This window comes from Pterocles gutturalis, unplaced genomic scaffold, assembly GCF_000699245.1.
Source record: "Pterocles gutturalis isolate BGI_N339 unplaced genomic scaffold, ASM69924v1 scaffold6091, whole genome shotgun sequence".
Classification (NCBI taxonomy): domain Eukaryota; kingdom Metazoa; phylum Chordata; class Aves; order Pterocliformes; family Pteroclidae; genus Pterocles; species Pterocles gutturalis.
Window position 1 is genome coordinate 2,130 of NW_010102842.1, and position 27,373 is coordinate 29,502.

At 45.9% G+C, this 27,373-nt stretch overlaps 1 protein-coding gene across 1 annotated transcript in view; it reads left to right on the forward strand.

Annotated features, from left to right (window-relative positions):
* SF3B3 (splicing factor 3b, subunit 3, 130kDa) overlaps window positions 1-26,882 on the forward strand; it is a 28,700-nt gene extending 1,818 nt beyond the window's left edge. Inside the window, exons 3-25 of the mRNA XM_010086437.1 lie at window positions 256-428; window positions 727-868; window positions 1,923-2,035; window positions 2,827-2,964; window positions 4,005-4,108; window positions 5,348-5,513; window positions 6,025-6,120; window positions 6,653-6,725; window positions 12,169-12,320; window positions 12,732-12,887; window positions 13,291-13,446; window positions 14,130-14,273; window positions 15,195-15,317; window positions 16,715-16,869; window positions 17,993-18,167; window positions 18,778-18,983; window positions 19,914-20,070; window positions 21,476-21,601; window positions 22,736-22,948; window positions 23,885-23,983; window positions 24,433-24,576; window positions 25,313-25,417; window positions 26,409-26,882. Coding sequence (XP_010084739.1) covers window positions 256-428; window positions 727-868; window positions 1,923-2,035; window positions 2,827-2,964; window positions 4,005-4,108; window positions 5,348-5,513; window positions 6,025-6,120; window positions 6,653-6,725; window positions 12,169-12,320; window positions 12,732-12,887; window positions 13,291-13,446; window positions 14,130-14,273; window positions 15,195-15,317; window positions 16,715-16,869; window positions 17,993-18,167; window positions 18,778-18,983; window positions 19,914-20,070; window positions 21,476-21,601; window positions 22,736-22,948; window positions 23,885-23,983; window positions 24,433-24,576; window positions 25,313-25,417; window positions 26,409-26,549 — 3,257 coding nt within the window. The 3' untranslated portion in view covers window positions 26,550-26,882. The remainder of the gene's footprint in view (window positions 1-255; window positions 429-726; window positions 869-1,922; window positions 2,036-2,826; window positions 2,965-4,004; window positions 4,109-5,347; window positions 5,514-6,024; window positions 6,121-6,652; window positions 6,726-12,168; window positions 12,321-12,731; window positions 12,888-13,290; window positions 13,447-14,129; window positions 14,274-15,194; window positions 15,318-16,714; window positions 16,870-17,992; window positions 18,168-18,777; window positions 18,984-19,913; window positions 20,071-21,475; window positions 21,602-22,735; window positions 22,949-23,884; window positions 23,984-24,432; window positions 24,577-25,312; window positions 25,418-26,408) is intronic.
* The last annotated feature ends 491 nt before the right edge of the window (window positions 26,883-27,373 follow it).

A 27,373-nucleotide genomic window follows, 5' to 3' on the forward strand; every position in this document is an offset into this window, starting at 1 on the left:
TGGCTGTTGTAGGTTGAGTATTGGGCTGGATGGACACAGCCCAAAGGGTCATTCTTCAGCTTTAAAGAGCTACCATTCTAATTTGTGCTTGCGGCCAATTAATTAGTGGTACAGGGATGAGTACCAACAGTGAACTTCTGCAGCAGAAGTAACACTGGTGTTCTCTTGCAGATTTTATGTTGATGTTGGAGGCAGATATGATCAGAGTTGGTCACTGGCTGATGTGCTTCAGCTGCTGTTGTCCTTCCCCTACAGGTGCTATTGAAAAGCAGAAGCTGGTGTATATCTTGAACAGAGATGCTGCTGCTCGTCTCACCATTTCCTCCCCGCTGGAAGCCCACAAGGCCAATACCTTGGTCTACCACGTGGTGGGAGTCGATGTGGGATTTGAAAACCCGATGTTTGCTTGTCTGGAAATGGATTATGAGGTGAGAAGAACTTGGTCTCCCTTTGTTTGTCTTTTGAGCTTTGTCGTTCCTCTTCTGTTCTTAACCTCTCTGTGGAGGTGGGGAATATTGGCTGCTTCTGTCTTGGTGGTTCTTAAATTCTTGCTGTTCAAATGCACAAGTGTGTATTTTCTTTCTCTGAACCTTTTTATGTGCATCTTTCAGCAAGTCGTCTTTCGGACTTTGATTCTGATGTTACTAAAAACTGTTTCCTGGTGCATCAACATTACTCCTCCTTTAATACCTTTCTTGAAATACACCTTCATATGTTCTGTTTTAGGAAGCAGATAATGATCCGACAGGAGAAGCAGCAGCCAACACACAACAGACTCTGACATTTTATGAACTGGACTTGGGTTTGAACCACGTTGTTCGGAAATACAGTGAGCCCTTGGAAGAGCATGGCAACTTCCTTATAACAGGTACTGCCTGCCTGGCTAAGTCATTTTCCTGTGGATCTACTTTGTTCCCATTCCCCAGGAGAACAGAATCTATACACTTTACATCTTAGAAGTTGTTTCAATGGTAGCCTGAGCCATGACTGTAAATTAATTGACCTTGGAGTCAGCAGTGGTTCATGCATGGAAACATCCAGGAATTCATAGGTGCAGCTGTGGTTTGAAAGTGCTCCTCATTGCTCTTGTAGATTTACTCTGGATATCCCTGGATTCCGAAGCTAGGAGGTGTTAACTGAAAGTAGCTGGTGGCAGATGCAAAAGTGTGTATTTTTAGGTAATGTATAGGTACTCTCTTGGATGGGATTCCAGCAGCTAATATGCATTCAGAAGGCAGTAGATAATCCATGGGCTGAAAGGCCATTTCGAGGGATTGGATGCAAAGCCAATCCAACACAATTGACCGGGGGAACTGCTGCGGATTCCTCTCTGAGCACAAAGGAGCTGAGCTAGGAGGGTGTCCTTGTGTGCTTGCCCTGCTGGTGCATCTTCTGTATGCAGCTGTCGGATACCAAATACTGGGCTGGCTCTGACTGCTCCTGATATTTTGATGTGACTTCTGCTGCTCTGGGATCTCAATAGAAGCATTTTAAAAAACAAACTCTAAAAATGAAAGATATGTCAGAAAACCGTATGGTAGATTTTTTTGACAGCAAGGAAACATGCCAGTAAGCCAAGGGTTGTGTTTAGCTGACAAGTTTCTAGTGTGGTGTTTTGGGCACGTTGTGCCTTTCTGGACAAGAATAAGCCATGAAGGATAAAGCGCAAGCGATTTGTCTGAAGGTGCATCTTTCCTTTTTCTCCTTCCTGGTCCCCCAGTTCCATCTGCCCTGTTCTTACGCCAACACGGGAAGCTGTGCTCAGTGTTTTGTCTTCCCCTTTCCTAAGAGAAAGTTATATATGCAGGGTGATACAGAGCAGTGGGAACTATGTTGCCTGAAGGAAAACCAAAGTAGATGTTCTTCAGGCAGATCTGTGGTAAGGGCTTTTCTCATACTAATGTTTCTTTTTTGTATTTCAGTTCCTGGTGGTTCTGATGGACCTAGCGGGGTGCTGATCTGTTCTGAAAATTATATTACTTATAAAAACTTCGGTGACCAGCCTGATATCAGATGCCCAATTCCCAGGAGACGGGTGAGAATTTTAGGATTCCTACCCTTTTTTTAAGATTATCTTTGTCAGTGTTGAATGGTTGGTATTTGCCTTTTCATAGGTTAGAGGCATTGGGGAGGTTTTAGAGTAAGGACAAAGGAGTTAAGTCTGTTGGCGTATCATCTGCCTTCCTGTCTGCGTGTGTTATCTGTGAGTGGGGACAGGGTGGGTGTAGCCTGAAGTGATGAGCTTGGTTCATGTCTCTTCTCTGAGATTCATGCTGGAGATACTCCAAAGGCTCTGATCAGGCACCGCAGTGGCAGCGCTGTCAGTGTAAATAAGATTTCCTGAGATGGCGAGTAATGGTTGCTGTCGTGTAAGCAGGTGAATTTGACAGCTGCTCTGTTGCATCTGAGGCTGCTTCCTCCTCCTTTGGTATTGCAAATCTGTGTGTGCTTTGAGAGTGCTTTGAATGCCTGCCAAGGTTCAGGTCCTCAAAAACAGCAGGATGTGGATTGCAGCCCTTGCCTCTGTTAGGCTTTGATATGCAAGAGAGTTGCTGGGGAGGAGGGCAAAAGAGACAGAAGGAGGGATACTTAGGCACAGTGTCTTAGAAATTTATTTCCTTCTGGGGCAGGAATGTGCCAAGGGTAACTATGGGTGTAACAGAGGGGATGTGCTTTGTGTTAAAAGCCGCCTCACATTCTGTTGGCTTTTAAGGCACCTGTGAAATGGAAGTACTTCAGTCAGTGAAATCATACTTGCACTTGATGGGTAGTTGCACTTGACGGGTAGTTCCACCAATGACCTACCTCCGCTTGCTTTCTTGACAGAATGACTTGGATGACCCAGAGAGAGGTATGATTTTTGTCTGCTCTGCTACACATAAGACCAAGTCCATGTTCTTCTTCCTGGCCCAGACAGAGCAGGGAGACATCTTCAAAATTACGCTGGAGACTGATGAAGACATGGTAAGCATCATGTGAAGAACGACAAAAGCATTCAGTGAGAACAGTCCTTAGTCAATTATTTTGATTTTCTAAAGTCATAAATATTTAATATTGTGTGTTTAGCTGTATAATGGCACGTCTTACATGATTTGTAGTGTAGTTACACCTGCAGTTGTAACTGGTGTTTGCTTGTATAGAGACACAGCACGAGGTTTGCAAAATCATGTGAGAATTGTGCTACAGAGTCACTTTAGCTTGTTTTCAATGTTCTGCAGTCAGTCTTTTCTTCAAGAAAGATGTATTGTAAAGTGTGGTCCATAACCCTGCTAGAGAGTACTCCAGAAACTAATTCTGGGGAACTTAGTTTCTCTTGATCACGGTAGGTGTTCTCTGTTTCATCTCTTAATTGAATATTTCCATGCTGCAATCAGTCTTTTTGCGAATTGAAGAAGCTAGCTTGGTACAGCTCAACTGTGTGTTGAAATAACAGGCTTGAAGTGGCTTGCTGCTGCTTGTCCTAATATTTTTCAAATAAAATATCTCTGCTGCAGTTGGCTTTTTTGAGTAAATGTTGAAGATTAGTTCCTCCTTCATCTAAACATGTTGAGTTTTGTACAAGCGACGATTGTTTAGCATCTGTAAGTCGCTTAAGATTGTTCTTGGATGTTTCACCAAGAGCTCTTGCAATCATATGAAATGTAGAAATTTGCTCAGGACAGTTCGTTTTTCATGTGTTGGGAAGTGGCTGGTGTTCAGTGAAGAAAATTTCTTCTTTATTTTGAACAGATGGCTATTTTTGCAGCATTTTTTTTTTTTCCAAACTGACTCAGTGTTACCAAAGCCAGAAAGTCTGAGCATAAAACAGGCAGCCTGACTTGTTTGCTGGATTTTGTGATTTACAGCCTGCTGCTCCAGAAGACTCCTGATGTGGCTAAGCCTGGCCTGCTCTCTTGCTTCCTTTCTTTGGAGAGGATAGCGAGGCAGCTTTATTCCATTAAATCACACATGTAGAGCTCTAGTACTTTGCTAGCACAGTCCGTCACCTCTTCCTCTGCTTTCAGGTAACAGAGATTCGACTGAAGTACTTTGACACTGTTCCGGTTGCCTCTGCCATGTGCGTGCTGAAGACAGGGTTTCTCTTTGTGGCATCTGAATTTGGAAACCAGTGAGTAAACAATTTTATGTCAGGATTTTTCCCCTGAAACAGACTGTTTCTGTTCAGGACTGCAAACTGACACTTGAACTTACCGAACATATAAAGACAACACCTGTGTTTTATGGGTAAATTAGTGCTTTGTTCACATGACTTGAGCAGAACAGTTGGTTTAGACTGTGACTGAGTGGGGGAATTTTCCTCTTATTTGAACCCAGGTTAGACATTACAGTGCAGAGAACAAAAGACTGCATGCTGTTGTAGTAGGTTTTGGAAGAGTTGAGCACTTGCAGTTCATGTAGGGTCCGTCATGTATCCAGACGAATTAGCTTTTAGTTCATTTGATAGTTTGGATCAAACTTCTGTGTGTTAAGGTCCACTTGGAAGTAGATGGGGTTTCTTATCAGTAACTGTGGTCCTTTCCTTGGTAGATGTGTACATGAGGGTTTTTTCAATTCATCTTTGGGGTTTTAGCATATTCCAAAGACTCAAAGAAGACTTTGCACACCTTTGGAGGTGTCTTCACAGTGTCTGAGCAGGGGGTTCACAGGAATGGAGATCTGTGGTTTTTTTCTCACTCCATCTGCAGTCAGCCACCTGGGGGAGCTCCAGCCAGCTCCCTGGAGTGAAACTGCTTTCAGTTGTCTAAACTGAGCTTTCGGGGAAGCCATATTCCGTTCTGCTGTGTTAAAACCAGGAAGTAAATCAGTCCATTGTTCTGGTTTTATCTTTTTTTTTTCCTCTGAAGTTTTATTTGATTGTTGTGATATTTACGCTTATAAAATGGAATAGGGAATGTGGTTAAAAATAATGAGGTGGCTATTCCAATAAAACAGATAACTGTGGAGTTGCAGTCCTAGCCGTTGGCCTTGCTCTTGGCCTCAGCTGTCCGTTGGTGCTTTGACTCTAACACAATGTCTGAAAGGCTCAAGGATAAATAGAGAAAACACGGAAACTCTGGGATGCCTTGCCAGTGACAGCCACAAAGGAGGTTTGGAGGGGGGAGGTTGTGGTATGTTTTTTGTTTGTGGGGTGGTTTTTTTTTTGTTTAGGTTTTTTTGCAGGCCTCTGATTTCCTTTTAAACATCTTGTCACCGAGAAGACAATCCCTTAGGCTGAATTTTAATAGCTGTATAACTAGGGAAGGATTTCTCTCCTCCCTGCTGCCTGCTGAATATTTGGCTAAGCCTTTAGTAGAGAAGGCCACATGAGCTTTGCACTGAACATGCTTTTCTTGCTTTCTGTCTCAAGTTACCTGTACCAGATAGCTCACCTGGGTGACGATGATGAGGAGCCAGAGTTCTCTTCTGCCATGCCTCTTGAGGAAGGAGATACATTCTTTTTTCAGCCACGACCTCTCAAGAACCTGGTGCTGGTGGATGAGCTGGACAGTTTGTCTCCTATTCTGTGTTGTCAGGTACATTGCCATCAGCCAGCACCCATTCACTGCATGTCAGTTTTTCTCACTTACAGAGGAATTGATCATAAATGCATTACTTTTTCCCTCCACTTTTCTGCAGAGTATTTGTGTGTAAGCGGGGTCACCAAAGCTACATTATCCTACGTTTCCAGAAATACTGCTCTGTACTAAATACTGACAGAAAAGCAAGTCTGCTGAATTCTCAGCTGCCTGAAACTGGCACCTGGCCTGGCAGCCTTTGATTCCTGTGGTGATAAATATATATCTGGACACAGAGTGTCAGCAAGCAGTCCTGTGCTGCTCTGCTCTGCAGAGAGTTTGCTTAAAACTTGACATTATTTCAGGGTAGCAGATGGTACACACTATGGCATTTTCACTGTTTTCAGTGTTTGGAAAAAAAAAAACACCAAAAAAACCAAAACGTTCTTAAAGCAGTACTATGGCATGTATAGGATTAGTTCTATTTTCTCTTCCTGTAGATACTGTTTGACACTATTTCTCCACACAGATAGCAGATTTGGCCAATGAAGACACACCCCAGTTGTATGTGGCTTGTGGTCGGGGGCCCCGGTCGTCTCTGAGGGTTTTAAGACATGGACTTGAGGTAAGAGCTCCAGCATGTTAGAAGAACAGCTTGAGAGGCAAGGACAGTGGGAGAAAATCCTTGAAATCAGGGTGCTGAAATGAAGGGATTCTCCTTTTGCCATAGACTGGAGAGAGAGCAACTTCCTCTAGGCTTGGTTCTTGGAAGTAGAAGGGTTGTGCTGTTTACTTCTAGAGTCTCGAAGGCTTTTTGTTCAGTTGGCTCCAACCACCTGCGTTTCTTCTCTTCTAATATTTGAGTGTATTGAGCTGGAACATTCCCAGTGTCTCTGCCAGTTGCTGCTGCTGCTCTTTGCTGAGGCAGGTGACCTTGTTTTAAAGCTGATAATCCAGAGCTCTCATGTTGCCATATCACTGCTGAATGTGTTCTACCTCGTAGCACATCTGGCACAGGGAGAGACCGTCAGAACTGGGAACTGTTAGCTTTCCTGCCGGGTTGTGGGAAAGCTTAAAAATGGCTGGTGGTTTGGCGACTTACTGTAGTAAGTCTAAACATATGTTTGCAAAAGAACCTTGTTCCTCTTTACTCGTAGGTCTCTGAAATGGCTGTCTCAGAGCTGCCTGGTAACCCCAACGCTGTGTGGACCGTGAGGAGGCATGTTGAAGGTATGCAGTATTCTCCTAACGCACAGGGAGGCAATCATGGTTTTTTGGTGTATTTTGTTTGTTGTTTTTTTTGTTTTTCTGTCCAAGAAAATAGGAAAGGTGCTGTGTGATGGTTGTATGCTGTCCCTAAAAGTTATGTTTTGAATCAGCAACAGCCTGTTTGTGCTTAGAAGCCAACCACTGGTCCCCTGGAATTGTCACACTTCCCTTTGACAAAGATGCAAGCACCTGCCTGCAGCTGCATCTGTCACCCAATCTGCTGCTTCAGCTGTCTTTTTGCGGCCTGAAGCTGATGAACTTCTCATCCTTTTGTGCTTCCCATAAGTTCTTGCTCCGAAATCAGCAGGCAATGATTAAGCTTTTTGTTGGAGCACGCTCGCTATTCTTTATATATGTGTTGACAACTATAGTAATCAGCTCCTTGTGGGAGAGTGGGATACAAATTATGAAACAAAGAAGATAAATCGGCAGCAGTGTCTGTATTTTATTACTTTCTTCTACGCATATCTGCAAAGAAAACAGTCTGTTTGGGCTAGGACACACTCCCTATTCAAAAATCCAGCAGTGTATAGGATGCTGCTGATTCCAGGAAGGTCAAGATTTGAAATTGTCAGGATGGACTGGATTGTGGGCTTGGGTTTTTTTTTTTCCTGATCTGAAATAATGGGTTTGCCTTACCGAAGTACAAAAGGAAGTGTAATCCCTTGTCCTGCCTTTCTCTTAGAGGTGAGAACAGTTCCTCAGAAACACCTAAAAAGCCTGAAATAGAATTTATTCTGCGTACTGACAATGTCTATTATTATTTATGAGGCAGTGCTTTGTATAAATCTCACAAAGACTTCCTGTAGGTTTATGCTCTGGATGTAGAAATGCTAGATTGTTGCAGTGGAGAACTTAGCCTGCTGTGGTGACGTGGTATCTTGTTTTTAAGCGTTGGTAGAGTAGTGCATCTTCCAGGGAGCCAGTAACGCTGTGGGAATTTCAAACATTGCTGTGGGATTTGTCTTGCCATCCGAGACCTGCTATCAATTCTGTGCTCGTGTTGTGAGACTCATGTGCTGCCTAAGCAGCGTGGAAGGAGCTCTGAGCACAAGTGCCTTCATGTTCCCCGGAAATAAAAGGGTCAGAAGGAAAGTATTTCTTCCATAGTTCATATCAAAAATATAGAAGAGGCATTCCAGTTTAAGAGACGAACGTTTGCTCCTGCCTTCTACAAAAAGGAGTTGGTAACATTTGCTCCCACTGAGAGATGGACGCTTATGACATCACCTTTCTCTTGGGGTTCCAGAGGATGACTCTGACTTTTCAGGAGATGGAAGACCATTGCTAACCTACATGAAACAGACCAATCTTGCTGTCTGTTTGGTTTTTTTCCTCCTTCCAAATTCTCCACGTTCCAGCATGAAGATCTCAACAGTTTCAGAAAGGCTGGAATCTGTAGCTGTTGTGAAGCATGCTACATTTTGAATACAGTTTAAAGTTATGTAAAACCAGTACCCAAGTTACAGCTCTTTGAGCTCGGAAGCAGTTTTAGTGGGTTTTAGTCAGAAAGACTGCAGAACCTCTTCAAAACTTTATCTAATCTTGAAACTGCCCAAGTGCTGTTTTTTGAGTGTGGGGTTTGCAGCATCAGGCTGCCTGGCTCTGCCTCGATGCCGCAGCATATGCGTGCTGCGAGGCCTCTATAAGACACATATGGGTTTGCAGCCTTCAAAGCAAACACTAACCTTGGCTGGTACGTGGTGATACACACTACCAATACCAAGCCTCTTTTTTTCTTCCACAGGTGGCTGGTGGTGGAGGTGCTGATCACCACAGGTGTGTACCTACTGCTAGGGGCTGCTGCACGGTCCCACAGGTCAACCACAGAGAATCCCACAATCGCAGGGCTACTTCTGCGCAAAGCTTTTCAGTAAATGAATTCTAGAAGCTTTTGTGTAGTTGGAGATTGTTGCCTTTGTAGCTCAGTAACTGAGGAGTAGAAGGCAACTCCCATTCCATCTTACAGTCTTTAGGGAACAAAATAACCAACTGTGTCTCTGCGGAGCAGTCAGTTCTTGGTAAAATGAGAGATGTGCATTTCAGGGGTGTTGTCGGCTCCCTTCTAGGCTGAGGATTGGCTCCCAGCTGCTTTGTACAGACCTCTGAGACAAAATTTTTGAATGTTCTTGAAGCACTTGTAGGTATTGCTGGCATGGGAATGCCCTGTGGTTATGTAATGCATCTGCCCATCAAAGTGGATGGGATTTGGACCAAACCCTCTCTTGCAGTTAAACATCGAGGTCTGGGGAGCTAGATGGCTGTGTGCTTTGCTGCAGAGGTAGACGTGAGCTGAGACCTAGCAGTCTGCATTCCCTACCTGGCACTGTTGCATGAAAAGCAGTGTGCAGTGAGTCACAGCTGCAAAGTCTCCGTGCAGTAGTACACAGAAGCCCAGGAAAATGTGCTGTCATCCCATCAGTATCATTTAAGTGAGAATAATCCTGAATTTTGTCACTGCTCATCTGTTTGCTCGCCAAACTCCTCTGAGCTAGTGGCGATACATTTATATTCATGCAAATTCAGATGCTACAGAGCATGAAAAAACTACCGGGTGTGGACTGGCATGTAAGAATGGAATTCTCGTGGACTAACTCAAACTGAATCCATAACAAATAACAACAAAGGCAGTAGTATAGAGTTCATGGACTGAGATGTTTTCATAACTGGTTGTGATGTGTGCGTGAAGCTGCAGAAAACTTGTAATGAAGGCATGGGAGAGTGAGTCCAGCTGTGGTTCTTCAGAGTCAGTAAAATGTCTCTATTAGTCACTGAAAGGAGCTAACTGGAGCAATTGGAACAGTAATAAGCATCTCTAAAGTCTTGTGTCTGCACACAAAATGATGTCTGTCTGTTCAAAACTGTGGGCAGCCTGATGTTACGCTTGGGATTGTGCAGAGCTAAGCAGATATCTTTTCATATTAAAATCTATAGATCTCTTCTTTTTCTGACAGAGAATACTTCTCAGTGTGCCCCAGGGATTTAGTAGTCTTAATTTCAACTAGGCTGCTATATTTTCTAAACTAAAATTGTATTGTTTGCATCTTGATGAATACGTCTTATTCACTGACTTCCTTCTGGTAAATCAAACCCTTGATTTCAAAGGCTCCAGCAGAGGGGCATTAAGCAACACTACTGGACTTCAAGCAAAAATGCACTTGTCGCTATTATTGACACAGACTTAAAGGCACGCTCTAATATAACTGTAAGCCAATGAAAAGAAAGAGCTAAAAAAGTATTAAGAGGTAGGAATGAGTATTCTTTTAGGGTAGGACTAAGGGAATCTGTTTTGCTTTCAAATGGGAGCCCTTTGTTTTGCTCCAAATCACATGGTTAATCCTCCAGCTGGGACATGGTGGTTTATCATGAGAATGACAGCCCCTAGGGAGGAAAGCAGCAGCTCTCAAGAAGTTTGGAAAGCAATGATGGTCTCTGAAATTGAATTTTTAGAACATCCTGTCTACAGGATATTTATGAATTAAATGCTTAGCCTGTGAACTGCTAGACTCTCCATTTGAAGCGATCGAGGAATTCTTGTAGACTTCTGGTGTTGAAAAATTCATACAAGTCTGTAGGAGAAGTTGCAATTTAGTGTAGAAAATAAGTAGTGTGTAATGGTGTATGTCTTGCTGAACTGTTACCATCTGCTGTTAATGTTAGAGAAATTCTCCTGTGAAGCCAAGGGTTTAAATAGTTGGCGTTACTAATCACTTTCTGTGGTTAGGTTCAGTTCTGGTTTTCTCATTTCCCCAAGTGGACCCGCTCCTGTTTGCGGGGTTCGGGAGTGTGTTGGAGGTTATAGGCTGTGACCACTTAGTAGAGTAGTAACAGAGTTTATGCCACAGACTGCTGTTGGAATTGCTTTGATTATATAAAGCTCTTCAGTTTGATCAGAGCTGTGGTCTGTATACCAGATGTTGGAGAGAAGAATGAGGTTTTTTTTCACTTGCATATTTTCAGCTGTATATAAGAACTTTCTGTTATAAACGTGACACAGCAGGTTTGGCAATGCTTCCCTCTAAACAGGGTGGGTAAGAAAAGGGTCAGTTCCTGAAGCATTTGTTTCAGTTAACCCAGTTCAGTTTTTTAAGCTGCTGTGTGGTATTTGCTGGCATCCTCTATTCATCCCAGTGAGAGTTCTCTATTTTCTTTCTTTACTTAGGGAGTCATTCGCCACTTCTCTATGTCTCCCACATTCGCAAATTATGGAGAAACTGCTCAAGGGCAAAAACCATGACAGCTTTCTTACACTCTCACTTCTGCTAATTGTCTTGTGTTGTGGTGCATAAGTCTGAGCTTTGGGCTGAGTTGGGTTAAAATCAGGATTTTTTTCTTTTTAAGAAATAGCACTTGCATGCCAACAGCAGCAGAAGTGGAGTTGCTTCTCTGAGGCAATCTTACTTCTCCACCGAGGCTCCTGGCTCCATTTCCCAACAGACTTCATTGTTTGTGTTGCTTTTGTTATTCTGTTTTAATGAGACTCTCCTCTGCCCCTCCTTAATGCCTATCACTTTCTGCAGAATGAAAATGGACAGCAGTGAACCAGGGCATTCCCTTTACCCAGTCCTCCTACCCTCATTTCCCACAAACTTTCCCTATTTCCAGATGAGCTCTTAAGACTATTTTGATTAGCATGGCTCTTCCACGTCCAAGCTACTGGACTCTCCCAAGCTGTCCCCTTTGGGAGAAGCCAGTACTGGAGATAATAGTTGCAATACTGTCACTTAGTCTAGTAGAAGTAAAGGTCAATGTTTGCTCTATCTTTAAAATGTAGTTGTTTCTCATCCCAGGAGACTGTACAGGTGGCTGTGTGAATGTAACCTAGTTGAGCTTCTGGCTGAGGGTAGAGCAGGCTAACCCTGAGCTCCTCTGGTGCAGTCCCCCTGTCGTTCCCCATGCAGCCTTTTGTTGTGTGGATACTAGATAGAGGTGTGGTCCTGCAGCCTCCTGTTTGCAGCATCCGTGGTGCAGTTTCTGCAGATGGATTCCGTGTGTTCAGGTTATTGGAGCAGAGCACTTCATTTGACTTCATTGGGTGTTAAATCTGGATTCAGGTCCTTGTGGGAGGTGGGGCAAGCATCTTAAAGGCTTCTAGACCTTGTGCTGTCTTTTAAAAAAGTAGGCAGGAGTCTGGTTTGCCAGAACCTGGAGTATTATGAGTTGACTCTGTATCTGGATCATGATTTGATCCCTGACTCAGTCTCGCATTGTTTGGAGTCTAGCAGTAGCTGGCTTTTGGACAGTGTGTCCTAGAACGAACTTGCACAATACTGCCAGCAGATGTAATTATCAAAGGAATTCTGCTGAAGAGTAACTGCTAGACATCTGTCAGACTGATAATTTTGTTGGGAAGCCTTGCGTTTATTTAATCAACACCCTTTTTTTCCCTGTCTCTCTTGACCAGATGAATTTGATGCCTATATCATTGTGTCCTTCGTAAATGCCACGCTGGTGCTGTCTATTGGAGAGACTGTAGAAGAAGTGACTGACTCTGGATTCCTGGGTACTACACCCACCTTATCGTGCTCTCTTCTTGGTGATGATGCTTTGGTACAGGTAATGGAAAGCTGCTTCTGACACGTCTGCTTATGTCTGCCGCTCTCTGCTTACTGCACAGCTGTGGTTTCTGCGGTAGTGCGACATACATCACGTCTAAAGGTGTGGATTGGCAGAGAATAACACTTATTTGGCTTTCCGATTTTATATTCTGTCAAGTGAAACTGGACCAGTTGAAGATAGTCCTAATCTCTTCCAGTGCATGCTCAGTAGTTCCTGCTGTAGTTCAAAGATGAAATGCTTCCAGCTGGCAAGTGGCTTCGTGCTCATTCAGCCTGTTGCATAGCAAACAGCTCGCCACTGCCAGGAGCAGTGCTTGCTTTTGGCTTTTTCTGTGTCAGAATCACCAGTGAGATGGGAGTTGTGACGGGATGGTAGATACAGAATTGATGTGACCTTTTTTTCCTTCAGGTTTATCCAGATGGGATCCGGCACATCCGAGCAGATAAGAGAGTAAATGAATGGAAGACACCAGGGAAGAAAACCATTGTCAAATGTGCTGTGAACCAGAGACAAGTAGTGATAGCGCTGACTGGAGGAGAACTGGTTTACTTTGAGATGGACCCGGTATGTGTGTTAATGTTGTGAAGGAGTTCAGAAGAGCAAGGCAGAGCATGGGGCATGCAGGAGATTGATCCTTGATCAGACCTGCAGAAAAGGATTCTGCAGTGAAGCATCCTTCTAGAACGGATAGGTCAAAGCCCTGCATATCTGGACTGTGTCTGTCTGAAATGGTTTAATGGCTAATTAAAGTCTCTGAAGTTTGTAACTGAAACTGGAAATTGTGTACTTATCCTATTGCTATTCTGGTTCTTCCAATTGTAGCTGAAATAAGTCTGTAAAGAAATGGTTTTAAAAAATACAAAAAATCTAAAGCACCATCTTAAAAAAAAAAAAAAGGTAGAGGGGAAGGTTTTGGTGCTGGTTTGCCCCATTGGCTGTGTAATAAGTCTGTGTTTTTCTTTCTCAGTCAGGACAGCTGAATGAGTACACGGAAAGAAAGGAGATGTCAGCCGACGTTGTTTGCATGAGCCTGGCCAATGTTCCCCCTGGGGAGCAGCGCTCCCGGTTCCTTGCTGTTGGGCTGGTGGACAACACTGTCAGAATTATTTCCCTTGACCCTTCGGTGAGTAGCTGTGCTATTTGTGCCTCTTCCCTTGGCTTGAAATGTTCAGAGGAGTACTCCAGACGTGGGCTGTGTCCCTCTAAGCTCTCTTTCTGTGTTCAGGTGGATGACCAGGAATGAACATCTGCATGGCTTTTCTCTTCTGTTTGTAAGGAAACATGGACCTTGATCCTAACCTGTAACAGATTCCTTTGATCTAGTCTCACCCATGCCTGGAGGTTCAGCTGATGAGATGTGAAAGCATTTTCTTCTTTTTTGGTTTGGGTATTTTTCTTTTTCCCCTGTCTCACTGTTCATACCTGTAGTAAAAGCAGACTCATTCTACAAGCAGGGCAGCAGCAAAGCAGCATTACCATTCCTCTACCTGCAACAGATGAGTGTTGGAAGGATGAAGTAACATAAACTCTGCTCAGATCTCTCCATGCTAAATAGCTGCAAAAGGTGCTAGAACAGTTTGGAAGGATCCAGTTTGTCTTCTCTAAACCCCCGGGCTGCAACCACTCCTGCTTGCCAAAATCCACAGAGCCAGCGTCTATTGTGACTTTTTTCTTTTTTTCTGTGCTGAATACTTCTTTATGGAGATGTAAAAGGGCATCTTTAAGCTCCTTAGAGGAAGCTTGAATCCCCTCTTGCTATGCCAAGCCTTACTCACTGCTCTGGTACCTCTTTTCTGTCTCCCACAGGATTGCTTGCAGCCGCTGAGTATGCAGGCCCTTCCTGCGCAGCCCGAGTCACTGTGTATCGTGGAGATGGGGGGCACAGAGAAGCAGGACGAGCTGGGGGAGAGGGGCTCCATTGGCTTTCTGTACCTGAACATTGGACTGCAGGTGAGCGGTGCCTGCCTGGTTCTGACAGGCGTTTCTTGGTGAACATTTGCTTGAAAGATAGATTGTGGTAATAAATAGCCTTGTCATCATGCAGCACAACACAGAGCCTGGCTGTTCCCTCTTTGTTACAACATGGGTAACAGCTGTGAGTGGGGAATTCACTGTGTGACTAAGAGGTGTAAGTTTCGCCATACATTTCTAGAGTTCAGACTAGTCAAAAGACAGCATATTGTCTCTCATACTTCATGTAGGACAAATTGTGCTTTTCTGCTTCCAGAAAGAGGGCATGTTCTTAAAAAAAAAAAAAATCTGGGTGAAATGTTGGACAGTTCTTCAGAAACTGCCTGTAGGGCAGAGTATCAAAGAAATAACTGCCCACAACCCCAAGCTCCGCTCTAATAACTGCTGTTACACAGCCTTTTGTTGCATCCAGTACTGACTCTATGATCTTCGACCAAAAAATGTTGTTTTGACAATTCAACATGTGGTAAAAATAACCAGAGCAGTCTAGGTTCTTTCACATGCCTCAAGTTTGATGTCAGAACGCAAGCCTTTTTTAAGCAGCATGAGTTTTTGGGTAAGTGCTTTGTACCAAGAGGGATTAGGATCTGGAATCAGCTCTCAGGTTTTTATGTTTTATGTGATGTACCAAACTTCTTGGTCTGTTTTTTGGCTTTGTGTGTTTGGGCAGAGGGGTATGTGTTTGTTTTACAGTAATTCCTTTCTGCCCTGTAGGAGCTATGCTTTTTAATATTAAGAGCCAATACAACCACAGTGTATCTGTGGAAGAGAGTTGTACCGGAAGCTGGGAAAACAAACACCTAATTCTTCAGAATTTGCCTCTCTGTTTGGAATAATGGCTGTAGCTAGTTATTTCTTATCTGTATTCTTGCTCTAACTTTTTGATTTGCTGATGTCAAGAATGGTGTGCTGCTGCGAACTGTCCTGGATCCTGTTACTGGCGATCTTTCCGATACCAGGACCAGATACCTTGGCTCACGGCCTGTGAAACTCTTTCGAGTCCGAATGCAAGGCCAAGAGGCGGTAAGTGGGGCGAGCTCTCAGAGGGGTGCAGATCCACTCCCCAGATGCAGCATCCTGGTTTTCCTTATGGGTGGGCAGGGTGGGGAAGCATCCTTGCGGCCCAGCAGGACCCTCTGGGTAAGGGTGGGAAGTAGAATGACTTAATTATGGAGCTGCCTGGCTCGCAGGCACAGGTCTTTCACCAGCAGCCTTATTGTTGGCATTCCCCTTACTACTTAGGAAGTAACATGTAGTGCTGCCCTCCCTTCTTTGACCTAGGACTCATCTGACCCAGAGGCTGTGTTTGCAGCATGTCTGGAAAGAGCAGATTCTTGGGCTTAGAGACACTGACAAACCTCATCTTGCCTGCCTTAGTGCGCAGGGGCGGGAAGAGCCCTGTGCCGATGTCTTCGCCTTGGCTCCTGGATGCAGTGGATGGTCGTCTCCTGTGCATGTTGAGAATGGCTCAGCCAGGGGTTGGCCAGCTGCCATGCATGGTTCAGGGGAAATATTTGCAGGATTTGGCATAGAGGGAAGAACATCTTTCATCAGAAAGTGCCATTTCCAGCCTTTCTGATGTGGCACTGGGGAGATCAGCCACCCCCTGCCTGACTCATTTTTGGATGACACCTTCAGAGTTGAGAAATATTGCCGGTCAGCGTAGGGGGCTGGATCTGGAAATCTGAGCTCTGCTTTAATGGTTTGGTATGCTGGGTGAATCTCTTCAGCTTGCTCTGCCATTCTGCCAGCTGTAATTTGGAGATGAGTTGCTTTGCAGCTCTAGCAGAGAATCCTTACAGAATAGCCGAGTACTTTTCTGCTTTGAAACCAGTCTTTGTTCCTTGTCTCACAATATGGGGAGAAAAAACATAACTGCTTATGGCCAGTCAGTGGTGGGCTTGGACTAGCCTGTGTTTCAATGTAATTACAGCTTTTGTTGAAGCTGAAGAGTTTAGAAGTCCCATCTGCTTTGTTTCCCTTAGCTTGATGGAAAATAGGCTGTTGATTATTTTAAGTAAATTTCACCGAGTGCTACAGCATTCTGTGACAAAGCAGAAAATATTTATTTTAGAAGACCTGTTCTCATTACAACAGGCTATTATTAAAAAAAAAAAAAATATGAAAGTATTTGTTGATGTTGTCTTTTACAGATAACAGTTTTTATTGAGCCTTAGTTTGAGTATTTGTTGTCTTGGTAGTGCTTTAAAGTTCCTCTTTGTGCCGTACACAACTTCCGGATAAAACTCTTTAAAGCAAGCAGTATCTCTGAAGGGGTGCTCTGAGCTGGGTGGAGTCCGCCCACAAGAATTCAGTTGTTGTAGTGGGTAAGGGTCTGGCACTGTACGTTCACTCATAATGCAAGGAGTGAGCTTGTCTCCGTCCCCAGACCTAATCAGTTTGTTGTCTGTCTGTCCCAGGTGCTGGCCATGTCGAGCCGTTCCTGGCTCAGTTATTCCTATCAGTCGCGCTTCCACCTGACTCCCCTGTCTTATGAGACACTGGAGTTTGCGTCTGGTTTTGCCTCTGAGCAGTGCCCAGAGGGCATTGTAGCCATCTCCACAAACACCTTGAGGTAAGAATCGATGGGGAAAAACTAATAGTTCTGGGCCAGGATGCCAGGCACAGGGAAGGGTGGTGAATTCTCACTAGACTTCAAAAGGAAAGAGGTAAAGTGCCTTACCATAAGAATTAAGGTTTTTTAGAGATGATTTGATTTGAGGGAAACACTTGGATGGATTTCAGAAAACAAATGGAATGCAAGGATAGTTTTGCTGTCAAAAAGAAATAGGGTGCACTTCTCTGATCTGTATTTTCCAGCTTTTTTAAACAACAGATGTAATTCAAGTTATCCTTAAATTCTCTGATCCTTAGAGAGGAGGGAACCTTTAATAAATGTGAACCTGTTGTGCATTAGGATCTTGTGGCTTGTGATCTGAATTGGCTACTTCACAGAAAATAAGCCACGTGATTTAAGAAATCAGAGGCATGACAGGGGTGTATTTGTTGCCTTTTTAAAGTTCGTCTTAGATATTAAGAAGTTAAATGAAAATAATAGGGGAACAGAAATTCGGGAGCTCTGCTTTATGCACTTGAACAGGCACTTTTTTCATATCTGTCCAAATTGAAATATTACAGCATTCAGTGCCTTTAAAGGAGTCATTCTTTCTGGAGGGACTTGCGGTTTTCAGTCACTAAATGCCAGAAAAACTGGCATTTCAGCTGGCAAGTCACAGGAAGAAAGACTTGGCATTGCATTTTTCATACTCTTTTAACTAAAGTGCCTCTGAGGAGCATTTGATTACGTGTCAAAGTCTGTGTCACATTTAGATTCAGATGATGTATTCCCCAAATGTGCACTTTCCCTCTTCGTGTGTTCTTTGTTCCTCTCGGTATGGACTTGCTTCAGCACCACAGAAGCCTATCCAAAAAGGACAGTCGCTCAGAATGCCCCGTATGACAGTGAGAGCCCTCAAGTTGAGGACCCTGTGCTGCAGAGCTCACCTGTCCCACAGCATAAACTCCCGTTTAGGAATACTAGTTTTGCCCTTCTCTAGAGCTGTCTGCTAGTTGCTCTCTGGCCCGAGAAAGGTCCAGCACTAGACAGTTTCACAGATGTAAAGCTCAGCTCCAGTTTTGTTCTATTGGACAGTTGCTTTCAGACCTTGTTCAACACATGTCACATCTTTGTCCCCTAGGATTTTGGCACTGGAGAAACTGGGCGCAGTGTTCAACCAGGTTGCCTTCCCGTTGCAGTATACGCCCCGAAAATTTGTCATTCACCCAGAGAGCAACAACTTGATCATCATTGAGACAGACCACAATGCTTACACTGAGGCCACCAAGGCACAGAGGAAGCAGCAAATGGCCGAGGTAATCGGGGTGACGGACAGGTACCTGCATCTGTTCCCTGGAGGGGACTTCTGCAGCTGGAAATCCTCCCTGCTCACTAGTTTCCCAGCTGCTGTTGCCAGCAAGTTTTTGTGCCCTGTGTGAATGCAGGAGCTGAAGGGAGCGAAGATCTGCCTCAAAAACACAAATTTCAGCAAATACACTACTTCCCAGTGCTCCTTTCTTTGCATGTTGTTATGGCAGGCTTTAAGAAACATATATTGGATGACAGTCCTGCTTGTCTAAAACTATTCTTTGAGTTTTCTGTGACTTCAAGGATGTTTGGATTTCAGTGAGTTATTTTCTTCTCAGTGTTGTTTACAGCGTTGCTGATTTGGAGAAATAGCTCTGCAGCCAACTGCCCTTTGGGCAGGGCAGACCTGCCACTGCTGCGCTCTGAGCTGCAGAGGCTCCCTTGGGTGGGTGGCAGCTTTGGGGTTTGGTGGCTTTTGTGTCTTCACAGGCAGTACCTTGCCCTGGAATACCTGGGCTTAGGGGAAACAGGGAGGCTGTATTCTACACAGGGCATCAGCATGTCTGGAAGGGCAATCCACTGAGTTGCTCTTTTCTCCTGTCCTTTGATGTGCCATAGGAAATGGTGGAGGCTGCGGGTGAAGATGAGAGGGAGCTGGCTGCAGAGATGGCTGCAGCCTTTCTGAACGAGAATCTTCCCGAGTCCATCTTTGGTGCTCCCAAGGCAGGGAATGGACAGTGGGCCTCTGTGATTAGGGTGATGAACCCCATCCAGGGAAATACTTTAGATCTGGTCCAGCTAGAGCAGAACGAAGCTGCCTTCAGGTAAGATGCTTTGCCACATGTAGCAAGAATCTCTGCTTGGGATGAGTCCTGTGTGGTTTTTTTCCTTCTTTTGCTCAGCTGTTCCTGAGTTGAAATCCAGATGCAGCACATTGAAATTCCAGAAATTGCCACATGCTTAAAGCTTTTGTCTTGCCTTTCCTTCCCTTCCCACCCTGATCTGTCTGCATGTGACACTAAGAGCTGGTGCTCAGATGTGTTTGTTGGACCCCAGTGCTTAAAGAACAACACAGGGATGTAAATGGCAGATAAGAGAGCTGGGAGCAAGAGGATGTGCTGCTATCTCTCGCTTCCCCTTCTCATCCTGATAAACTGAGTATAGATTAAATGGAAGGGAAGCATTAGAGGGACTGGAGGGGAAAACCAACACAATAACCATGAAGAATAGCAAGTGACTCGGCAGATGAAGTGGAGTTAGGTCATGCTAGTCCCAAAGGTTGACTGTCCTGTTTTGTCTGGGATTCCCAACCTGACTGAGCTAGGCACTGGGCAGGAAATAACACTGGAAGATTAGGAAAGTTGTATGTACATGTCCAAATTGGAACAGCCTTTTGTGAAACAGTTTCTAGTGGAGCTTTGCACATTGCTAGGCAGTGTCCAGCCTGTGAAAGCATAAAAGTAATGCTTTGGGCATAGCGAAAACGTAGAAGTAATGCTTTGGGCATATGTGTGTGAAAGCTGGAGCACATCTTTTTGTATGGGGAATGTCGAAGAGTGAAGGAATCTGCATTAAACATTTCTGCAGGGAGGCAAAATGACCTCTGAAAATGAAATGTCAGTGTTGGAAGGGTGGGCTCCCAAAGCTCTGCCTGGCTAGGTACAAGTTGTGCTGTCGAGGAATCCAGTCCGTATGTGCAGCATTGGTTTGTATTGTGGTCCCGCTGATCTCGTGGCATGTCCTGTCATCCCCAGCGTGGCTGTGTGCCGGTTCTCCAATACTGGTGACGAGTGGTATGTGCTGGTGGGAGTCGCCAAGGACCTGATTCTGAACCCACGCTCGGTTGCTGGGGGATTTGTCTACACGTACAAGCTGGTGAATAGTGGTGAGAAGCTGGAGTTTCTGCACAAGGTGAGAGGGGTGACTGGGTCATTTACAGGTAGTATTGGAGCAGCTGCTGTTTCACCCTGAATGCTGCAGTGACACTGCAGTACTCAATGAATCCTGGTCGAGATCGTCATGATGATGTTACACACTGGAAGCAGCCTCAGAGAAAATAATCTGCCGCCTACAAAATCACTTGGGACATCTTTTGCAGAGCTGAGAATTGAACACAGATCTCCTGAGAGTCCCAGTCCTTTGCCTTAGCTATAGTCTTATCCATCTCATTGGCTAAATGGGAAAGGAGCAGTGGTTTTTGTGCCCCCGTAGGAAGGGGAGCAAAACAGCTCTGTTTCCTTTTTGGAATATGAGCTCAGAGAGCTGCTCTGAGCACTTGTTTACAGAGCGAATTCACACTTGGGTCACTTGAGCCCTGGTGCTAAGGCTCTCAGTCCTTGGCTGGCCACGTGAAGCTGGTGTGAGCTGTCGTCTTTCTTCTGGTGCTGTTTTGGTTCTGTGTAGAAATGATTAGTCACCTAGTGACCAACTTGCTTGACAGGTCTCTGGGGCTTTAGCGAGGGTTTCGGCAGAACACTGTTAAAAACAAAATTCTGTTATTCTTCCCACGTGCTTCCAGCATGGCCGAGATTTGAGCGGGTGAGCTCATGGAAAGGAATGTTGTGGCTTATTCACATCCTATGGTCCTGATGCAATGAGTGGGTTCTGTCCTGGACCAGGGCCTTTTCTGGTGCCATGGAGTATCCACATGGAAGTTGGCAGAGCTGCTGATGTGAAATAACTTCTCTTAGCCAGTGCAACCAGACGGGGAGCACAGCAACTGGAAGTTCTCTGTGTGTTCCCATTCTCTGCTGTGGCTGATTGTTTTGGATTGATTAGTGGTGGGAGATTTTTCAGCCCTGAGTTACTGGAATTGTGGGCACACTGTGATTGTTCAGATGCTTCTTCAGTGGCAGCTTCAGAGCATCTGTTGCAGATGGCTGAATTAGATTTGTGCCTTTTTTAAAAAACAGACAATCTGGATGGATTTAGGCAAAGCATAAAATCTTTGTGTTGGAGATAAAGCAAAACTAAGAACTGAGGCAACAAGATCCTTGCCTTCCTTTGCCGCCTGCCCAGCGTGGGGTTCTTACAGCAGTCCGCTTCAGTTAAAGTGCAGTGCCAGCAGTGTGGTGTCTGTGTAGTACCCAGAGCTCCATTAGCACCACATGTGGTATGTGCTGTTGTCAGAAGGCCTATGGAGGACTGACCCTTTGCCCTTCCTGTAGAAAAAGACTGTGGTTAGCCTTTTGTGTTGTGAAAGCCTTGGCACAGGCCAGCAAGCTTCAACTGAGCCATTAGCTGAATCCATTCTGAAGCTTGGTGTAAGGTTCGCTCTGTTAATGGGGATCTCACAGTTGTCATCTTGCCTCTCTAGACCCCTGTGGAGGAGGTTCCTGCAGCCATTGCTCCGTTCCAAGGTAGAGTCTTAATTGGAGTTGGAAAGCTCCTGCGCGTTTATGACCTGGGCAAGAAGAAGCTGCTTCGGAAGTGTGAGAATAAGGTACCGAATTTTGTTCTTGACCAGGGCTGTTAATGTGGAGCAAATGATGCTTCATAGCAGGAGTGAAACAAGGGTTTAGCTGCTACTCCAGCCTAAGAGCTTCTGCACTTGGACTCCAGAGCTGTGTCTGTGCCGTGCTGGTGTGCGCTGGGTGTGTGGATCCAGAGCAGTGCTGGCAGCTCTGCCAGGGCTGGGCTGTCGTTGCTGCCCCTCTGCACCCTGCGCACGCGTCTCTTTCCCATCGCCATTCAGGTGGTAGTGTTGCAGGTTCCTTTTTGTACCAGCTCAGTGCAGGCTGTTAGTGCATGTGTGCAGGAGTTTCACAAGCCTGTACAGACCGTGCCTCTGGCCACCTGCTGCACATGTGAAAGGTCTTACCCAGATACAGAACAACTGCTGGAAATGTTTCCTAAGGTTAAGGATCAGCAGGCTGGCGACAGAAGTTGGAGGATGCATGTGAGCACCTCTTGAGATTCCCAGAATCTTGATAGGGGGGTTTTCTCCTTGAAGTAAACGATCCTTCTTGGTCAGCCTCTTTTGTGCTTGAGGAAAAGAAGTTGTAGAGCATGGTTTGCTAACTCTTAATGGCCTGCTCCTCTTGTCTGTCACACACTGTCACACGCTGTGCCAGTTGCTCATTACTGCACAAAGGAACTCCAGCAGGCTCACAGGCAGACTGGGAACTTGTAAGGGAACTCTTTTGTATGTGTTGGGTATTTTTTGTTTTGGTTTGGTTTTTTTCCTAAAATATGACTCAGATGAAAAATTGAAGCTTTCCTTCGTGGGTCTTTCATGAGCACAGTAGTGAGGAGACACTGAAGCAGTGCCTGCTCCCAGGAGTGTCCCTGCCATCTCGGCTCATAGGCTCACCAGCAGTGCTTGTTCTCTGGGCATCGCTTGTATTCAGCAGGCCGAGAATGACACGCCGTGGGTGTTAGGTCGCAAGGCCCTGTGTTGACAGAGTGTTTAGATTGGGGCTGTAGTGTGCCAGAAATGAGAGGTAGTTTTGGAGGGAATGATGGGAAGTGGGGAGTGTTCACAGGGGAAGTAGTGTTTCATTTGAAGTAAAGTGGAGTTACTGAGTTACGCTTCCCTGTTTGAAGAGCTCAGTTTTGTCCTTTCTTCTCTCAAAAGCACATTGCCAACTACATCTGTGGGATCCAAACCATTGGGCACAGAGTAATTGTTTCAGACGTTCAGGAGAGCTTCATCTGGGTGCGCTACAAAAGGAACGAGAACCAGCTCATCATCTTTGCTGATGACACTTATCCCCGGTGGGTCACTACGGCAACTCTCCTGGATTATGACACTGTGGCTGGTGCAGACAAGTTTGGCAACATCTGCGTGGTGAGTGTGCCTTGGAGAAAGTCGGGGCTTTTTTGGACATGACATATTTTTCCTTCAAAAATCCATGATTTGTCTTAAAAGAATGAGGATCTGTGCTTAGCTGGAGACACCGCCCTGTACCGTTCACTTGTTTTTATGGGATGACGAGCTGTCGTCATAGCGGATTGTTGCAGTTTATCAGTTTGTTCATTAAAGCAAACAAGTTAAAGCATCAGCAGGTCAAAAAACATGAAGCATTCAATAATTTGTGTTGAAATTGCCCCAAAACTTGCTATGAATAAGCCTTGAAACGAAGCTTGTGACTGTGAAAGGGCACATGAGAACTTTCATCAGGGTTATCACTCTTACTTTCCCTGGCTAAAGCCCATTACTGGCATTTGGCTTTCTCTGTCACTTCCTCTCAAAAGTTGGCTTTGTCAGTGCTGACACTTCCCCGCTTGGCTGGATTTCAGCAGGGGAGGAGGAAAGAATAGATGGTCTTTCTGCCAGAGCTTTGATGTCTTTCTGAAGCGTGCTGGGGTGCTTTGGAGTGCAGAGTTCAGCAAGTGTCAGACACTGCGCCTGCAGGACTTGGCTGATGCACACAAATCAATCCTCTTTGGTTTTCCTGCCCCACATCCATCAAACTGTTTCCTTAGTGGGAACCACCTTCAAACCATTTTGACCGTATTTCCCAGGGTGATGTGCAAGTGCTAGGTTAGGCGGAGGCCAGTCATGAGGTCTTGCCCATGTTTTTAAGCGATGGGCCATCAGTGTTGCCAACACAATTGTCCTTTAAAGGCCTTATTCGAGGGGCAAATGGATGACTTTGCTGTAAGTGTAAAGTGATTCTTGTAGAGTCCACAAAAGCGGCCTTTCAGAGACCACAGGGGTTCTCCAGAGACAATGTGCTGCCTCTCTGCAGCTTGTTGACTCTTTCTTCCTCTTTCAACGCAGGTGAGATTGCCTCCCAACACCAATGATGAGGTAGATGAGGATCCCACAGGCAACAAAGCTCTCTGGGACAGGGGGCTTCTTAATGGAGCATCACAGAAGGTAATGCTTCATGGGAAGCAGGTGGTTATTGTGGGAAAAGTGTGCTGCTTTTCTGTCAAGTCCTCTGCAGCGTTGTCCAGGAGATGTATTGGCAGTTCTGCTCCTACACATCTACCGTGCTGTGGGTGATTTGTTTTCACAGTCCCTGGGAGCCAAATCCAGTTTCTGTAGTCACAGCTGATGCCTGCTCAGTGGTGTTCGATTGAAGCAGCATGCTCATTTTCTTTTCCTGCTTTCCCTCATTACTTGCATCTGTGTGTCCAACTCTAGAGGGTAATTCAGGAGCATGCTGAGTTTTGCCATCTGGTCACAGGTGGAAGGCACTTCCTCTTTAGAAAGGTGTTTCAGAACTAGCAGGTGGCTGAATTTATTCTGCTTTCCTCTCTGAAGCCTTTTGATGCTTATATAAAAGCTAAAGAAAAAAACATGCTTCTGTGGTTGACTTACAGGCTGAAGTGATTATGAATTATCACGTGGGAGAGACAGTGCTTTCCTTGCAGAAGACCACGCTGATCCCAGGAGGCTCTGAATCTCTTGTCTATACGACCTTATCGGGTGGGATAGGAATCTTGGTCCCTTTCACTTCCCACGAGGTAAGCAAGCCCCATTGTGATGCTGCAGAGTTGCTGCTTTTCTGTGCAGTCCTCCCCAGGTGGTATATTAGTGTGCTGCATCCCTTGAGGGTAACTCGGGCTCTGCAGGGCATGAAAACCTGGGCTGCAGGAAAGCCTGTGGCTATGGGACAGGCTCTGATGCAAAGGGGAAGAGAAGGAGATTGTTAACTCCTTCTGTGCTGGTTCTGTGAAGAACTGAGAGCTTTTCTCGTTGCACTGCTGTTCTGAATCCGTTTGTGCTCCAGAAGAGCAGCTCTTGGGTGACTTACTGTCTGTGAGGAGGGATCCTTTGGAGTGCTTTGTGTAGGGATGCGTAGCCTGTGAACTCTGTTGATCAGACACTGGTGCATCAAGCCCTGAAGGTGGTATTCTCCGCTCTGCTTGCTGTGGCCTCCTGGAGCAGCCGATGCCAAGACATTCGCTCATGGAGCTGCACCTCCCGGCTGTGTAGCTGCTGGGTGCTCTGATCCCTGGGAGCTGGACCTGGCCAAGGTGGCACAGCTGCCTGCCATGCTCTGCTGTGAGTGCCCCAAGGATGGAAGTGGTGAGGGGTGACCGTGACCTTAGCTGCCATGTGCAGGGCCACTCCAGCAGAACCAGGTCATGGCAGTGCTTCAGCCAGCGCAGGAGCGCCTGGCTGGTGGGCATCATCTTGCATTGCCGGTGGCAATGACATGTTGCAAACTGTTGTCTTCTCCATTCTTCATCTCTCCAGGATCACGACTTCTTCCAGCATGTGGAAATGCACTTACGGTCTGAACATCCTCCTCTCTGTGGACGAGACCATCTCAGTTTCCGCTCCTACTACTTCCCAGTGAAGGTAGGTCTGAGTATTTAGGATCAGCTGGTCACAGGGCTGCAAAGACTTGCCCTGGGCCACGGAACTGCTTTGAGGTTTGGCACAGGCCGCTCACAGTTGCTGGTCGGTGGGGAAGGCTGGAAACCGTAGCTGGTGCCATGACTGTGGCAGGAACTGCAGCTTGGATAGCACTCTGTAAGGAGAGCAGTACCTGGCACTTAATACCACGTCTGGTTGGGTTTCTTAACCCTCGTAATGAGCCTTCTGAGGGTTGGGTCTTGAGACCCAAGCCCAGAGGTGCTGCTGCCGTGCTTCTCTGCTTGCCTCAGTGTCTCCTTTTTCCGTTGGGAGAAGCAGCGTTACTTGGCTGTTCGTGTGGCTAGGTCAAACTGGGTGTTGCCTTGGGGGTATATTTTTTCCACCGCCATTGAAATGGGAAATCTCCTAAGAAACAGTTGTTCCTGCCTCTTCCTGCTTTTGAGGAACTGCGTTTGGAGCTGTGGGCTGCTAAATGCTGGGACCAGAGTAACTAGGTGGTAACTACTACCAGAGTGATGTGTTTACTATCAGTCAGGAAACTGTCCCAGCAGCAGCAGCTGTCCAAGCACAGAGGATGTTCTTGCTCTTGATGTGCTGAAGCTGGTTTGCAGCGTGCACAGTCTCAAAGATGTCTCATGTCTGACCGAAGATGCCTTTCGGTCACCTTCTGCAGCCTCCTCCAGCCTTCCCAGCACAGTGCGTGGACCCAAATTGGATCTGTCTTCCCTTCCCTTGTGTGATTCTTAAGCTGCACCCAGGCTTTTTGGGTTTCTCCTTTGTTAATCGAGCTGGCCAGTCATTAATTTGATGCTTACTGCTGCTATTCAGCAGATGAGGTCACCAAGCATGGTCTTGTTTCCAGGACAGGATTAAGAAGCTCCTGGGAACAAGCTGTTGCCATTTTTCCCCCGTTAGGCAGGGTTCAGTGCCTCTGTGTTGTGTCGATTCAGTGCTCTCCTCCTTGCCCCTCCAGAATGTGATCGATGGGGACCTGTGTGAGCAGTTCAACTCCATGGAGCCTAACAAACAGAAGAATGTGGCCGAAGAGCTGGACCGGACCCCACCCGAGGTGTCCAAGAAGCTGGAAGACATCCGCACGCGCTACGCTTTCTGAGCAGCAGCTGGCAGGAGCAGAGCTGCTCTCTGGGCTCCTGTGGACGCTTTTCCAGGCACAGTTGGGAGGAGGAATGTTTGCTTTTTTTCCCTTTTTAAATATTGGTTTGCTCCTCTTTGTTTATGTGTCAAAGTAATGTTGACTTCAGTAAATACAGTATCAGATATTAGGTCTCCCAACACATCCCGCTGCCTGTGTGAAGGCTGCTGACGTTCTGGTTTCCAGCCAGAGAGATCCCCTCTTGGGAAGCACCCAGGGAAGGACACAGTGACCCTCAGCCCCATCTTCTTGGCCCCGCTTTATGCTGGGGAAGCCTGAGGGTGTCTTGTGCTGGCCTTGCAGAAAGCCCTGTAGGGCAGATCCAGCTCAGCCTTTGTAGGATCAAGTGGGTTTTGCAATTTCCCAGCTTTTTGGTAAAGGAAGCAACTGTGGCGTGACGCGGGATTGCTGGGCTCCTTTTAGCAGTCAGTGGCACGAAGCTGTGGGCTTCAGCAGCCCGAGCAGCAGCCCGAGGAGCAACCCAGGGGAAGCCTGGCTGTGTGGAGGGCGTAACTCTCACACTGGTCTGAACGTTTTCTTTTGAATTTGCAAGGGGGTTTTGGACTCGCCATTTCTGACTGTTTTCTCTGTAAATAGAGTTTTGTACAATGTTGACTCTCTTGGGGGTGGGGAAGAGCGAGGCCTGAGTCTGGGACTTGATTTGTTTCATAATAACTTTGGCAAGAGCCGTGTCTCCAGGCTGTGACTGTGAGCAGCACATGCAGAATAAAAGCCTGTTTTTTCACTCGCCTGGCTCTGGGCGCCTCTCCTTCGCAGCAGCTGTT